This window comes from Sander vitreus, unplaced genomic scaffold (assembly GCF_031162955.1).
Source record: "Sander vitreus isolate 19-12246 unplaced genomic scaffold, sanVit1 ctg343_0, whole genome shotgun sequence".
Taxonomy (NCBI): domain Eukaryota; kingdom Metazoa; phylum Chordata; class Actinopteri; order Perciformes; family Percidae; genus Sander; species Sander vitreus.
In genome coordinates this window covers 27,501-42,500 of record NW_027595481.1, presented here as the reverse complement: position 1 = coordinate 42,500, position 15,000 = coordinate 27,501, and the positions used below count along the sequence as shown (strand labels likewise).

General features: G+C 48.7%; 2 protein-coding genes across 4 annotated transcripts in view; both read left to right on the top strand.

Moving 5' to 3' along the window:
• pdia8 (protein disulfide isomerase family A, member 8) overlaps positions 1-6,118 on the top strand; it is a 17,044-nt gene extending 10,926 nt beyond the window's left edge. The window contains exons 8-13 of one of the 3 annotated variants that reach the window (XM_078244947.1): positions 801-983; positions 1,809-1,917; positions 2,484-2,612; positions 3,360-3,439; positions 4,212-4,269; positions 4,807-4,987. In XM_078244947.1, the coding sequence (XP_078101073.1) occupies positions 801-983; positions 1,809-1,917; positions 2,484-2,612; positions 3,360-3,439; positions 4,212-4,269; positions 4,807-4,896 (649 nt within the window). In that variant the 3' untranslated portion in view covers positions 4,897-4,987. Of the gene's footprint in view, positions 1-800; positions 984-1,808; positions 1,918-2,483; positions 2,613-3,359; positions 3,440-4,211; positions 4,270-4,806 lie in introns of all 3 variants that reach the window. The other 2 variants (XM_078244946.1, XM_078244948.1) reach the window with 2 other exon arrangements.
• Positions 6,119-7,071: 953 nt separating this feature from the next.
• The window catches only part of LOC144513771 (T-complex protein 1 subunit gamma-like), a 15,317-nt gene continuing 7,388 nt past the window's right edge, over positions 7,072-15,000 (top strand). The window contains 7 exon segments of the mRNA XM_078244952.1: positions 7,072-7,182; positions 9,185-9,246; positions 9,837-9,887; positions 10,026-10,088; positions 10,178-10,274; positions 12,013-12,130; positions 14,506-14,692. Of these exon segments, the coding sequence (XP_078101078.1) occupies positions 7,155-7,182; positions 9,185-9,246; positions 9,837-9,887; positions 10,026-10,088; positions 10,178-10,274; positions 12,013-12,130; positions 14,506-14,692 (606 nt within the window). The 5' untranslated portion in view covers positions 7,072-7,154.

Sequence of the window (15,000 nt, the reverse complement as noted above, 5' to 3'; positions counted from 1 at the left end):
GTGGGGGGACAGGTACACATCTGGAACACACGTGGGGGGGACAGGTACACATCTGGAACACACGTGGGGGGACAGGTACACATCTGGAACACACGTGGGGGGACAGGTAAACATCTGGCGGGACAGGTACACATCTGGAACATCTGGAGGGACAGGTACACATCTGGAACATACGTGGGGGGACAGGTACACATCTGGAACACACGTGGGGGGACAGGTACACATCTGGAACACACGTGGGGGGACAGGTAAACATCTGGAGGGACAGGTACACATCTGGAACACACCTGGGGGGACAGGTACACATCTGGGGGAACAGGTACACATCTGGAGGGACAGGTACACATCTGGAACACACCTGGGGGGACAGGTACACATCTGGGGGAACAGGTACACATCTGGGGGGAACAGGTAAACATCTGGCGGGACAGGTACACATCTGGAACATCTGGAGGGACAGGTACACATCTGGAACACACATGGGGGGACAGGTACACATCTGGGGGAACAGGTACACATCTGGAGGGACAGGTACACATCTGGAACACACCTGGGGGGACAGGTACACATCTGGGGGAACAGGTACACATCTGGAGGGAAAGGTACACATCTGGAGGGACAGGTAAACATCTGGAGGAAATGGTAAACATCTGGAGCTGTAAAAACTCTTTAAATCCACTCTGATTCTCCGTCACACGTCTTTGGTGGTTTTAAAACCTCAGAGAATCCTATTGGTCCCCGTTGTTTATTGCAGAGAGTGTCTGTAGTTAAGCCCCGCCCCCTCTGTGTCTCGTTGCCAGGGTGATGAAGATGGCGTCTAAGTTTTCTGGGCGGGGCCTGGCGTTTTCGGTAGCCAATAAGAAAGACTTCCTGTCTGAGCTGGAGGAAGACTTCGGCCTCGGGACGTCCGACGGAGGAGAACTTCCCTTCGTCACGATCCGGACCAAACTGGGCCACAAGTACACCATGAGGGAGGAGTTCACGTACGTACCCAGGCCCAACCAGGCCCAACCAGGCTAAATATAACACACCATGAGGGAGGAGTTCATGTACGTACCCATGCCCAACCAGGCTAAATATAACACACCATGAGGGAGGAGTTCATGTACGTACCCATGCCCAACCAGGCTAAATATAACACACCATGAGGGAGGAGTTCACGTACGTACCCAGGCCCAACCAGGCTAAATATAACACACCATGAGGGAGGAGTTCATGTACGTACCCAGGCCCAACCAGGTTAAATATAACACACCATGAGGGAGGAGTTCATGTACGTACCCAGGCTCAACCAGGCTAAATATAACACACCATGAGGGAGGAGTTCATGTACGTACCCATGCCCAACCAGGCCCAACCAGGCTAAATATAACACACCATGAGGGAGGAGTTCATGTACGTACCCATGCCCAACCAGGCCCAACCAGGCTAAATATAACACACCATGAGGGAGGAGTTCATGTACGTACCCATGCCCAACCAGGCCCAACCAGGCTAAATATAACACACCGTGAGGGAGGAGTTCATGTACGTACCCATGCCCAACCAGGCCCAACCAGGCTAAATATAACACACCATGAGGGAGGAGTTCATGTACGTACCCATGCCCAACCAGGCCCAACCAGGCTAAATATAACACACCGTGAGGGAGGAGTTCATGTACGTACCCATGCCCAACCAGGCCCAACCAGGCTAAATATAACACACCATGAGGGAGGAGTGGGGCAGTTTAAGACCTTCTGCAGTTTTTCTCTTATTTCTTATTTAATTATTATTAACAGAATGATTAAGATGATTATCGGTTTCAGGAGGGACGGTCTGTCCTTGGAGAGGTTTCTAGAAGATTACTTTGCAGGTCGACTCAAACGTTACATAAAGTCTGAAGCGGTACCGGAGAGAAACGCTGCTGCTGTCAAGGTGAGTATCTGAGGTACTTTCTATGGGGTATCAGAGGTACTTTCTAGATGGTATCTGTGGCACTTTCTAGGGGTATCAGTGGTACTTTCTAGGCAGTATCAGAGGTACTTTCTAGATGGTATCTGAGGTACTTTCTATGGGGTATCAGAGGTATTTTCTAGATGGTATCTGTGGCACTTTCTAGGGGTATCTGTGGTACTTTCTAGGCAGTATCAGAGGTACTTTCTAGGCAATGTCGGAGGCACTTTCTAGGGCGTATCGAACGTATTTTCTAGGGGGTATGGAGGTACTTTCTAGGGGGTATCGGAGGTACTTTCTAAGGGGTATCTGTGGAACTTTCTAGGCAGTATCTGTGGTACTTTCTAGGGGGTATCTGTGGTACTTTCTAGGGGGTATCGAAAGTATTTTCTAGGCGGTATCTGAAGTATTTTCTAGGGTGTATCGGAGGGCTTTTCTAGGTGGTATCTGAAGTATTTTCTAGGCAGTATCTGAGGTACTTTCTAGGCATATCTGAAGTACTTTCTGTGCTATAACCTCTGACCTTTGACCTGTGTGGCGTGCTGCAGGTCGTGGTGGCCGAGTCTTTTGACGAAGTCGTCAACAATCCGGAGAAAGATGTTCTGATCCAGTTCTACTCTCGGTCCTGTCCACATTGCAAGAAGCTGGAGCCGGTCTACAGAGAGCTGGCTGAAACGGTACCGCTGGCTCTCATTCCCCCTGCTCTGGTGTTCCCCCTCTCATTCCCCCTGCTCTGGTGTTTCCCCTCTCATTCCCCCTGCTCTGGTGTTCCCCCCCTCTCATTCCCCCTGCTCTGGTGTTTCCCCTCTCATTCCCCCTCTCATTCCCCCTGCTCTGGTGTTCCCCCTCTCATTCCCCCTGCTCTGGTGTTTCCTCCTCTCATTCCCCCTGCTCTGGTGTTCCCCCTCTCATTCCCCCTGCTCTGGTGTTTCCTCCTCTCATTCCCCCTGCTCTGGTGTTCCCCCCTCATTCCCCCTGCTCTGGTGTTCCCCCATCTCATTCCCCCTGCTCTGGTGTTCCCCCCTCTCATTCCCCCTGCTCTGGTGTTCCCCCCTCTCATTCCCCCTGCTCTGGTGTTCCCTCCTCTCATTCCCCCTGCTCTGGTGTTCCCCCCTCTCATTCCCCCTGCTCTGGTGTTCCCCCTCTCATTCCCCCTGCTCTGGTGTTCCCCTCTCATTCCCCCTGCTCTGGTGTTCCCCTTCATTCCCCTGCTCTGGTGTTCCCCCCTCTCATTCCCCCTGCTCTGGTGTCCCCCCTCTCATTCCCCCTGCTCAACAGAGATCACTTTGGGCGTAAAACTTAAATGCTTAAAAACCAAAACATAGCGCTGGAGATGGAGCCTCAGTCTGCTGACTAACTCCTAATGTCACTTCTGGTCTCACTGTCTGCCTGTCTGTCTGCCTGCCTGTCTGTCTGTCTGTCAGCTGATCTCTGATCCAAACATCGTCATCGCCAAGATGAACGCCGCTGATAACGACGTCCCGCTGGGATACGACGTCCAGGGGTGAGACAGGTTACACAGCCAGGGGGGGAGACAGTTACACAGCCAGGGGTGAGACAGGTTACATAGCCAGGGGGAGACAGTTACACAGCTAGGGAGTGAGACAGGTACACAGCTAGGGGGCCAGGGGTGAGACAGGTTACACAGCCAGGGGGGCAGACAGTTACACAGCCAGGGGTGAGACAGGTTGCACAGCCAGGGGGAGACAGTTACACAGCTAGGGGGTGAGACAGGTACACAGCTAGGGGGCCAGGGGTGAGACAGGTTACACAGCCAGGGGGGCAGACAGTTACACAGCCAGGGGTGAGACAGGTTGCACAGCCAGGGGGAGACAGTTACACAGCTAGGGGGTGAGACAGGTACACAGCTAGGGGGCCAGGGGTGAGACAGGTTACACAGCCAGGGGAGCAGACAGTTACACAGCCAGGGGTGAGACAGGTTGCACAGCCAGGGGGAGACAGTTACACAGCTAGGGGGTGAGACAGGTACACAGCTAGGGGGCCAGGTGTGAGACAGGTTACACAGCCAGGGGAGCAGACAGTTACACAGCCAGGGGTGAGACAGGTTGCACAGCCAGGGGGAGACAGTTACACAGCTAGGGGGTGAGACAGGTACACAGCTAGGGGGCCAGGTGTGAGACAGGTTACACAGCCAGGGGGGCAGACAGTTACACAGCTAGGGGGTGAGACAGGTACACAGCTAGGGGGCCAGGGGTGAGACAGTTACACAGCCAGGGGGTGAGACAGTTGACTCCCATCTCTCTCTCTGTCTGCAGGTACCCCACCATTTATTTTGCTCCGGCGAGGAGAAAGGACGAGCCAATCAGATACGAGGTAAACACACAGCAGTCCGAGATATATATGTGTGTGTGTGTGTGTGTGTCTGTGTATCTGTCTGTCTGTGTGTGTGTGTGTGTGTGTGTGTGTGTGTGTGTCTGTGTATCTGTCTGTCTGTGTGTGTGTGTGTGTGTGTGTGTCTGTGTGTGTGTGTGTGTGTGTGTGTGTGTGTGTGTATCTGTCTGTGTGTGTGTGTGTGTGTGTGTGTGTGTGTGTGTGTGTGTGTGTGTGTGTGTGTGTGTGTGTGTGTGTGTGTGTGTGTGTGTGTGTGTGTGTGTGTGTGTGTGTGTGTGTGTGTGTGTGTGTGTGTGTGTGTGTGTGAGGTTCTGGAGGTTAAATCAGTGTTTTTATTAATGGAGTCTGGTTGAAGAGAAATAACGGCTTCTTCATCCTACCACACTGTAAACATCTAGTCTGCCATTGGTCTAACCCACTGTCTGTCTGTCTCTCTGTCCCCCCCTGCCTGCCTGCCTGCCTGCCTGTCTGTCTGCCTGGCTGCCTGCCTGCCTGCCTGTCTGTCTGTCTGTCTTTCAGGGTGGGCGGGAGCTGAAAGACTTCCTGAAGTTCCTACAGAGCGAGGAGAGTTTGAGTCTGGCGAGCGGCGCGGCGAAGGACGAACTCTGACACCTCTTCATCGACCAATCAGATTCCCCCGTTATGATATCACCAGTCTGCCTGCTGAGTCTTTCTATTCATTCAGTTATTAGGGTTAATCAATATCAATATTACCTCTGGAAGATACAGTAAAAGGAGCAGAGGGCACAATGAACCCGATCTGTCCTAATATAAATAAATATTATATTTAGTCTGACAGATTTAAGGTTTTTACAAACCAACTCCCAACATTATGGGATGGATCCCTACAGAGATAGACCTTTTAGTTAAAGAGGAAGATCCTTTTAGTTTAACATGAAACAGCCCCGAAAATCACCATCACCAAACCCACCAGACTCCATGTAAATAATCAGGACTTTTAGCGTGTATAGAGCCAGCATATCTCCACCAGACTCCATGTAAATAATCAGGACTTTTATCATCGTAAAACACACTTCATTCAAAGTGGACAGAAACTAAATCAAACTATCAAAAGCCGTCTTGGTTCATCTTTCCACTGTTCCAACAATCACTACTCTGGTTTGGTTGAAATAAACCCTTAATTCACCCATTTACATGTGGAGATATGCTGGCTCTATACACGCTAAAAGTCCTGATTATTTACATGGAGTCTGGTGGAGATATGCTGGCTCTATACACGCTAAAAGTCCTGATTATTTACATGGAGTCTGGTGGAGATATGCTGGCTCTATACACACTAAAAGTCCTGATTATTTACATGGAGTCTGGTGGAGATATGCTGGCTCTATACACGCTAAAAGTCCTGATTATTTACATGGAGTCTGGTGGAGATATGCTGGCTCTATACACGCTAAAAGTCCTGATTATTTACATGGAGTCTGGTGGATTGTTGTTCCCATCAAAGTTACTCTTTAATATGTCTGCACACACACACACACACACACACACACACACACACACACACAGACAGTGTGTGTGTGTGTTAACTCTATGGTGCCAATAATCTAATATTCTGTATTGATTGATATGAATGTGATCACTGATTAATCTGACCCTGGGTCACATGACTGTTTTACTTCCTGTCCCAGTGACTGTACTTCCTGCTCTGTGTTTCTTTCATGTTTTGCTTTATTTATTGCTTCATGTTCTGTGTTATTTATTTGGACGTCAGCAGAAGTTCTGACTGGTTCTGGTTCTGACTGGTTCTGGTTCTGACTGGTTCTGGTTCTGGTTCTGACTGGTTCTGTTGTCTTTAATAAAACTATCTAATATTTAATATGTTTGTTTTACTGAATTATCATCTCTCTGTAGCTTCCCTCCACAAACAGCCAATCAGATGCTTCCTCACACATGCAGAAAGTAGTCTGTGTGTGTGTCTGTGTGTGTGTCTGTGTGTGTGTGTGTCTGCGTGTGTGTGTGTGTGTGTCTCTGCGTGTGTGTGTGTGGGGAAGTATCCAGATTACTGCAGTAAAAGTACTAATACCACACTGTATAAATACTCTGTTACAGTAAAAGTGTCATCAGATGAATGTAGTGGAGTAACTAAAGTAACTAGTTACTAAAGCTGTTGAACAGAGACACACACACACAGAGACACACAGAGACACACACACAGAGACACACACACAGACAGAGACACACACACAGAGACACACACACACAGAGACACACACACAGACACACACAGAGACACACAGACACACACACAGAGACACACGCACACAGAGATATATATATATATACATACACACACACACACAGATATATATATATATACACACACACACACACACACAGAGATATATATATATATATATACACACAGACACACACACACACACACACACACACAGAGATATATATATACACACACACACACACACACACACACACACACACACACACACACACACACACACACACACACACACACACACACACATACATGAGACACACACACAGAGACACACACACACACAGAGACACACACACACACACACACACACACACACACACACACACACACACACACACACACACACACACACACACACACACACACACACACACACACACACAGGAGGCTGACGCAGTTAGTAATTTCGTTTTTGACAATCAAGGCCTTAAATATAGTCTGCTTGTTGGTTCATTGACTCAATTGGTGGACTCGCCTGTCCATCCTATTGCTGCTGTGAGCTGATTGGTCAGCGCTGTGGCTGTTTTCCCGCCCCCGGTGGTTGAGCCCTCCTTCTCCTCGTGCCTCCCAGAACCTTCCAGTCTGAATCTGTCCGACAAGCGCTGCAAAGATGATGGGCCAGCAGGTTTTAGTGCTCAGTAAGTGTCCCAAAATATTTACCTTCATCTTTAAACGTTCTCTGTGAACACGGAGGCTCCGTGTTACCGGGGGCTGGCTCCGGTTTGTAGCCGTTAACCGGCAGGGCGGAGCGGCTGCGACACAAAGCGCAGACCGGAGCATGTGCGTCCGCCGGGCTAACTGTTAGCATCAACGAGCTAACGGCTAAACCGTCTCTGGCTCAGCTCTGCCGGCGTTAGCGTCGTTAGCTCGTATCGGCTAGCTACGTTACTCAGCGTGTAAAGCTAGTCGGCTTGTTAGAAGGCTGGTTATCAGGAATCAGTGTTGTTTACTTAATGCTAACCCTTTAGCATGTAGCTTTAATGTGACTGCGGTGTTTATTTTATAAATGGAGTTTTATAGCGGAGTTCAGTCTGTGATCTACAATCTGACAGGCTGCGAATGTTAGCTCTAAATGCTAATGTTAGTGGCTCGCGGGTGTTGTGTCTAGAAGGGATGCATCAACGGCCGGAAGTTACGCAAAATTACGCTAAATCCTAGAAATCTAGGTTGATATAATAATGTATATTGAGTACTTTCTCTCAGGAAACGTGTGTTTGTTCTTCGGGAGTGTTTTAACACAAGCTACCATTTTGTTGAGTTGTTCTGGTCCCTAACGTTAACTGTCCTCGCCGTAGCTGTATCCCTTCTAGCTAACGGGGCTACTGTAAGCTAACGGGGCTACTGTAAGCTAACGGGGCTACTGTAAGCTAACCGAAGCTAACGGAAGCTAACGGGGCTAATCGTTGTTGAGGCAGCCACACCCTCTGATCATTAAGTTATATTGATTCATGAGTTATTGGTGTTTTATCCGTTTAAATATTTGTTTATTTGGGTTTAAATGCTATATGAATATATATCTCCATCACTGAAGATTAGTCAGCATTTTATTAATCCGTAGTGTGATAATGTGAGTGGTCTGTAAATATAAAGTCAGTTAACAGGTCGCTGCAATGAATTAATTATTCATAGACAGCTGAGTCACTCTTTGTCTCGGTTGCCGGGGAAACGTTGATCCCTTGGGGGGGGTGTGTGTGTGTGTCTGTCTCTGTGTGTGTGTGTGTGTCTGTGTGTGTGTGTGTGTGTGTCTCTGTGTGTGTCTGTCTCTGTGTGTCTGTCTCTGTGTGTCTGTGTGTGTGTGTCTGTCTCTGTGTGTCTGTCTCTGTGTGTCTGTCTCTGTGTGTCTGTCTCTGTGTGTCTGTCTCTGTGTGTCTGTCTCTGTGTGTCTGTCTCTGTGTGTCTGTCTCTGTGTGTGTCTCTGTGTCTCTGTGTGTGTGTCTGAGTGTCTCTGTGTGTGTGTGTCTCTGAGTGTGTGTGTGTGTGTGTGTAACTGGTTAGGCTGCTGTGAATGTTATTTTTCATTTTAATGTTTATGCCGCGGCCGGAAAGTTAAGGAGCGACGTCGTTGCGTTATAATGGATTATGGTGGGCCACTGCATCGTCCATGTCCCCGTCATCATCGTCCATGTCCCCATCGTCCCCGTCCATGTCCCCATCGTCGTCGTCCATGTCCCCATCGTCATCGTCCATGTCCCCGTCATCATCGTCCATGTCCCCATCGTCATCGTCCCCGTCCCCATGCAGCGTCGTCCCCGTCCCCATGCAGCATCGTCCCCGTCGTCATCGTCCCCATGCAGCATCGTCCCCGTCCCCATGCATCGAACCTCTGATTGTCAACACGTCTAACGTGAGCGCTGGGTCCAGATATAAACGGGACCAGTTCCTTCCTGTTCCCCTCTGATGTTTGAATATACATTTGAAATATGTGTCTTTGTTGTGAAGAAATCTTGTCTGTCCTCTGAGGAATGAGTCTGTTTCCCTGGTTGGAACGGACCGTCCATGTGAAGTTCTTTAATATATATATCTATATATATATATATATATATATATACATATATATATATATATATATATATATATATATATATATAAATAAATAAATATAAAACTCTATATCTCTAATGTGTGTCTCTGTGTCTGCAGACCAGAACATAAAGAGAGAGTCTGGACGTAAAGTCCAGGCTGGAAACATCAACGCTGCAAAGGTCAGTTTCTGCTGCGACACACACACACACACACACACACAGAGAGAAACACACACACACAGAGAAACACACACACACACACACAGACACACACACTCCTCTCGTCTGCTTTCTTTCTTTCTGGAAAGATTGTTTAACTCACACTGAAGTCACATTTGGGAATATATAAATAACTGTCTCTCTCTGTCTCTCTCTCTCTGTCTGTCTCTCTCTCTCTGTCTCTCTCTCTCTTTGTGTGTGTGTCTCTCTGTCTCTCTCTCTCTGTCTCTCTCTCTGTCTGTCTCTCTGTCTCTCTCTCTCTCTCTGTGCTGTCTGCGTCTCTGTCTCTCTCTCTCTCTCTGTCTCTCTCTCTCTCTCTCTCTCTCTTTGTGTGTGTCTCTCTCTCTCTCTCTCTCTCTCTCTCTCTGTGTGTGTTCTCTCTCTCTCTCTGTCTCTCTCTCTCTGTCTCTCTCTCTCTTTGTGTGTGTGTCTCTCTGTCTCTCTCTCTCTGTCTCTCTCTCTCTTTGTGTGTGTGTGTCTCTCTCTGTCTGTCTGTCTCTCTCTCTCTCTGTCTCTGTCTCTCTCTGTCTGTCTGTCTGTCTGTGTTTCAGACCATTGCAGATGTGATCCGTACCTGCCTTGGTCCTCGGGCCATGATGAAGGTGAGTCTGTGGTCTTAATGGATCAAAGCTTGATGCTCTGCAGCACCACTGGCCACAGTATATGATGCTGATTGGACAAGAACAACTGTTACAATCATTAGTCTGCCTGTCTGTCTGCCTGCCTGTCTGTCTGTCTAGATGTTGCTGGACCCCATGGGAGGAATCGTGATGACCAACGATGGAAACGCCATCCTCAGAGAGGTGAGGAGATAAATATATAGAAATACATAGGAGTGTTTTCTATTAGTATATGTTGTACTAAATCCCTGTGGTCTCCATGGTTACAACAGATCCAGGTTCAGCATCCTGCCGCCAAGTCGATGATCGAGATCAGCCGCACGCAAGACGAAGAGGTGGGAGACGGGACCACGTCAGTCATCATCCTGGGTCAGTTATTAACACACACACACACACACACACACACACACACACACACACACTAACTAAACTGATCCTGGGTCAGTTATTAACAGACACACAATACTACACACAATACTACACACACAGACACACACACACACACAGAGACACACACACACACACACAGAGACACACTAACTAAAACCCAGCTCCTCCACCAGCAGAATCACTGCTGAAAACTGTAAAAGCTTATTATTTAATGTTAATATTAAGTGTCTCTGTGTGTGTGTGTGTGTCTCTGTCTGTGTGTGTGTGTGTCTCTGTCTGTCTGTCTGTGTGTGTGTGTCTCTGTGTGTGTGTGTGTGTGTCTGTCGTGTGCTCTGTGTGTGTCTGTGTCTGTGTGTGTCTGTGTGTGTGTGTGTCTCTGTCTGTGTGTGTGTGTGTGTCTCTGTCTGTCTGTGTGTGTGTGTCTCTGTCTGTGTGTGTGTGTGTGTCTGTGTGTATGTCTGTGTCTGTGTGTGTCTGTGTGTGTGTGTGTCTCTGTCTGTGTGTGTGTGTGTGTCTCTGTCTGTGTGTGTGTGTGTCTCTGTCTGTGTGTGTGTGTCTCTGTCTGTCTGTGTGTGTGTGTCTCTGTCTGTCTGTGTGTGTGTGTGTGTCTCTGTCTGTGTGTGTGTGTGTGTGTCTCTGTCTGTCTGTCTGTGTGTGTGTGCTCTGCCTGTCTGTCTGTGTGTGTGTGTCTCTGTCTGTCTGTCTGTGTGTGTGTGTTTCTCTGTCTGTGTGTGTGTGTCTGTGTGTGTGTCTGTGTCGTGTGTGCTGTGCTCTGTGTGTGTGTCTGTGTCTGTGTGTGTGTGTGTGTCTCTGTCTGTGTGTGTGTGTGTGTCTCTGTCTGTCTGTGTGTGTGTGTCTCTGTCTGTCTGTGTGTGTGTGTCTCTGTCTGTCTGTGTGTGTGTGTCTCTGTCTGTCTGTGTGTGTGTGTCTCTGTCTGTCTGTGTGTGTGTGTCTCTGTCTGTCTGTGTGTGTGTGTGTCTCTGTCTGTCTGTGTGTGTGTGTGTCTCTGTCTGTCTGTGTGTGTGTCTCTGTCTGTCTGTGTGTGTGTGTCTCTGTCTGTCTGTCGTGTGTGTGTGTCTCTGTCTGTCTGTGTGTGTGTGTCTGTCTGTCTGTGTGTGTGTGTCTCTGTCTGTCTGTGTGTGTGTCCTGTCTGTCTGTCTGTGTGTGTGTGCTCTCTGTCTGTCTGTCTGTGTGTGTGCTCTGTCTGTCTGTGTGTGTGTGTGTCTCTGTCTGTCTGTCTGTGTGTGTGTGTCTCTGTGTGTGTGTGTGTGTCTCTGTCTCTCTGTGTGTGTGTCTCTCTGTGTGTGTGTCTGTCTGTGTGTGTGTGTGTGTCTCTGTCTGTCTGTGTGTGTGTGTGTGTCTCTGTCTGTCTGTGTGTGTGTGTCTCTGTCTGTCTGTGTGTGTGTGTCTCTGTCTGTCTGTGTGTGTGTGTCTCTGTCTGTCTGTGTGTGTGTGCTCTGTCTGTGTGTGTGTGTGTGTGTCTCTCTGTGTGTGTGTCTCTCTGTGTGTGTGTGTCTCTCTGTGTGTGTGTCTCTCTCTGTGTGTGTGTCTCTCTCTGTGTGTGTGTCTGTGTCTCTCTCTGTGTCTGTGTCTCTGTGTGTGTGTGTGTGTGTGTGTCTGTGGGTCTCTCTCTCTGTGTGTGTGTGTGTCTCTCTCTCTGTGTGTGTGTGTGTGTGTGTGTGTGTGTGTCTGTGGGTCTCTCTGTGTGTGTGTGTAGCTGGAGAGATGCTGTCTGTAGCTGAGCAGTTCCTGGAGCAGCAGATGCATCCGACCATCATCATCAGCGCCTACAGACAGGCTCTGGAGGACATGCTGGACACGCTGAAGGAGATCAGGTAACGCTAACGGGCTCAACCACGAAGCTCTTTACCGTAGACGTTACCAGTCCTCCACAAACGGGAGTTCTGGGGTTGTTTTGGGCTAAAATCCTTAATTACGCGTCACGTTTTCTTAAAAAATGTGATGGAATATGCGGGAACCTTTTAAAGCTGTGGTGTCATCGCGGTGTCATCGCGGCGTCATCGCGGCGTCATCGCGGGGTTTACAGCTTTTAGATGATGGTCACGTAATTACATCACTTCATAACGCTCCCATGGCAACAGGGGAAACAGCTGCTCTCGTGTGAAGTAAACGCATCATTTCTCATCTTTCTGAGAAGATATTTGGGACTTTTTACAGCGAAAATGCGGAGATTATGACATCATGTAAGACCCGCATATTCTGCGCGAAAATCGGCAATTTATGCGGCGAAAGTAATCTAATGTATCGTAGCTTGAAACAAGCTACCGCTAACCGGGGGTTAGCAGCTAACGCTAGCTTTCAGGGCAGAGGGTAAAACACTTTCTCCACCACTAACAAGACTGAAACTAGCAGCACACTTCCACCGTAGCATCATGAGGTCCCGACATGTTAACCCTAACCCTAACCTAGCTACTGAGCACGTAGTCCTTACCTAGCTACTGAGCATGTAGTCCTTACCTAGCTACTGAGCATGTAGTCCTTACCTAGCTAGCTGATGTAGTCCTTACCTAGCTACTGAGCACGTAGTCCTTACCTAGCTACTGAGCGTGTAGTCCTTACCTAGCTACTGAGCATGTAGTCCTTACCTAGCTACTGAGCATGTAGTCCTTACCTAGCTACTGAGCGTGTAGTCCTTACCTAGCTACTGAGCATGTAGTCCTTACCTGGCTACTGAGCATGTAGTCCTTACCTGGCTACTGAGCGTGTGGTCCTTACCTAGCTACTGAGCATGTAGTCCTTACCTAGCTACTGAGCATGTGGTCCTTACCTAGCTACTGAGCACGTAGTCCTTACCTAGCTACTGAGCATGTAGTCCTTACCTAGCTAGCTCATGTGGTCCTTACCTAGCTAGTGAGCACGTAGTCCTTACCTAGCTACTGAGCACGTGGTCCTTACCTAGCTACTGAGCATGTAGTCCTTACCTAGCTACTGAGCACGTGGTCCTTACCTAGCTACTGAGCACGTGGTCCTTACCTAGCTACTGAGCATGTAGTCTTACCTAGCTACTGAGCATGTGGTCCTTACCTAGCTACTGAGCATGTAGTCTTACCTAGCTACTGAGCATGTAGTCCTTACCTAGCTACTGAGCGTGTAGTCCTTACCTAGCTACTGAGCATGTGGTCCTTACCTGGCTACTGAGCATGTAGTCCTTACCTAGCTACTGAGCATGTAGTCCTTACCTGGCTACTGAGCATGTGGTCCTTGCCTGGCTACTGAGCACGTGGTCCTTACCTAGCTACTGAGCACGTGGTCCTTACCTAGCTACTGAGCGTGTAGTCCTTACCTAGCTACTGAGCGTGTGGTCCTTACCTAGCTACTGAGCGTGTAGTCCTTACCTGGCTACTGAGCATGTGGTCCTTACCTGGCTACTGAGCACGTAGTCCTTACCTAGCTACTGAGCACGTGGTCCTTACCTAGCTACTGAGCATGTGGTCCTTACCTAGCTACTGAGCACGTGGTCCTTACCTAGCTACTGAGCGCGTAGTCCTTACCTAGCTACTGAGCGTGTAGTCCTTACCTAGCTACTGAGCGTGTAGTCCTTACCTAGCTACTGAGCGTGTAGTCCTTACCTAGCTACTGAGCATGTAGTCCTTACCTAGCTACTGAGCGTGTGGTCCTTACCTAGCTACTGAGCACGTGGTCCTTACCTAGCTACTGAGCATGTAGTCCTTACCTAGCTACTGAGCACGTAGTCCTTACCTAGCTACTGAGCACGTAGTCCTTACCTAGCTACTGAGCACGTAGTCCTTACCTAGCTACTGAGCATGTAGTCACCTAGCTACTGAGCTGAGTCCTTACCTAGCTACTGAGCGTGTAGTCCTTACCTAGCTACTGAGCGCGTAGTCCTTACCTAGCTACTGAGCGCGTAGTCCTTACCTAGCTACTGAGCGTGTAGTCCTTACCTAGCTACTGAGCGTGTGCGACTGCCAACAAAGATGTTCCAGCAGTGAGAGGTCTCACTCTGTAGCTAAAACAGAGACCTGAACACAGGGTGAAAAGAGGAGCTGCAGCAACGAGCAGGACAACAACAATATGAAACCATGTGAACCTGTTCTGGTACGACCTCTAAATACGGTGATGAGGTTAGTTAGGTGGCTGTTGCTGCCTCTGAAGGAGACCTCCGCGTCCTCTTCAGGACGCTAACGCTGTTTGATTTAACGCGAGTTAAAGATCTGAATCTGTCCCTCAGCACGCCAGTGGACACGTCTGTCCGCTCCATGATGCTCAAGATCGTCCACTCGGCCATCAACACCAAAGCTCTGAGCCGCTGGTCCGAGCTGGCCTGCAGCATCGCTCTGGACGCCGTCCGCACGGTGGAGCGCGAGGACAACGGCCGCAAAGAGATCGACATCAAGAAGTACGCCAAAGTGGAGAAGGTAACACTTCCTGTAACTCAGCGTTACTCAGACCAGGGATACACAACGTGTGCAAACAAATGTAAAAGATTTTAACTAATAACCCAGTTCACATCCGCCTCTGATATGTAAGATACAACTTCCTGTTCAGTTCATATGTATATTTATTATTATTATTATTATTTATTGGTAGTGTTGTTGTTGTGTGTACTGCAGCGACTGAAGGCGTCTGCTGCGTTGTGTACATTAGGAGGTTGTTGTGTGATAGGTCTGCAGGATATTTGTGTTTTTATTTTCTATCTAGAAAGTAGGTTTTTGTACATTTCACC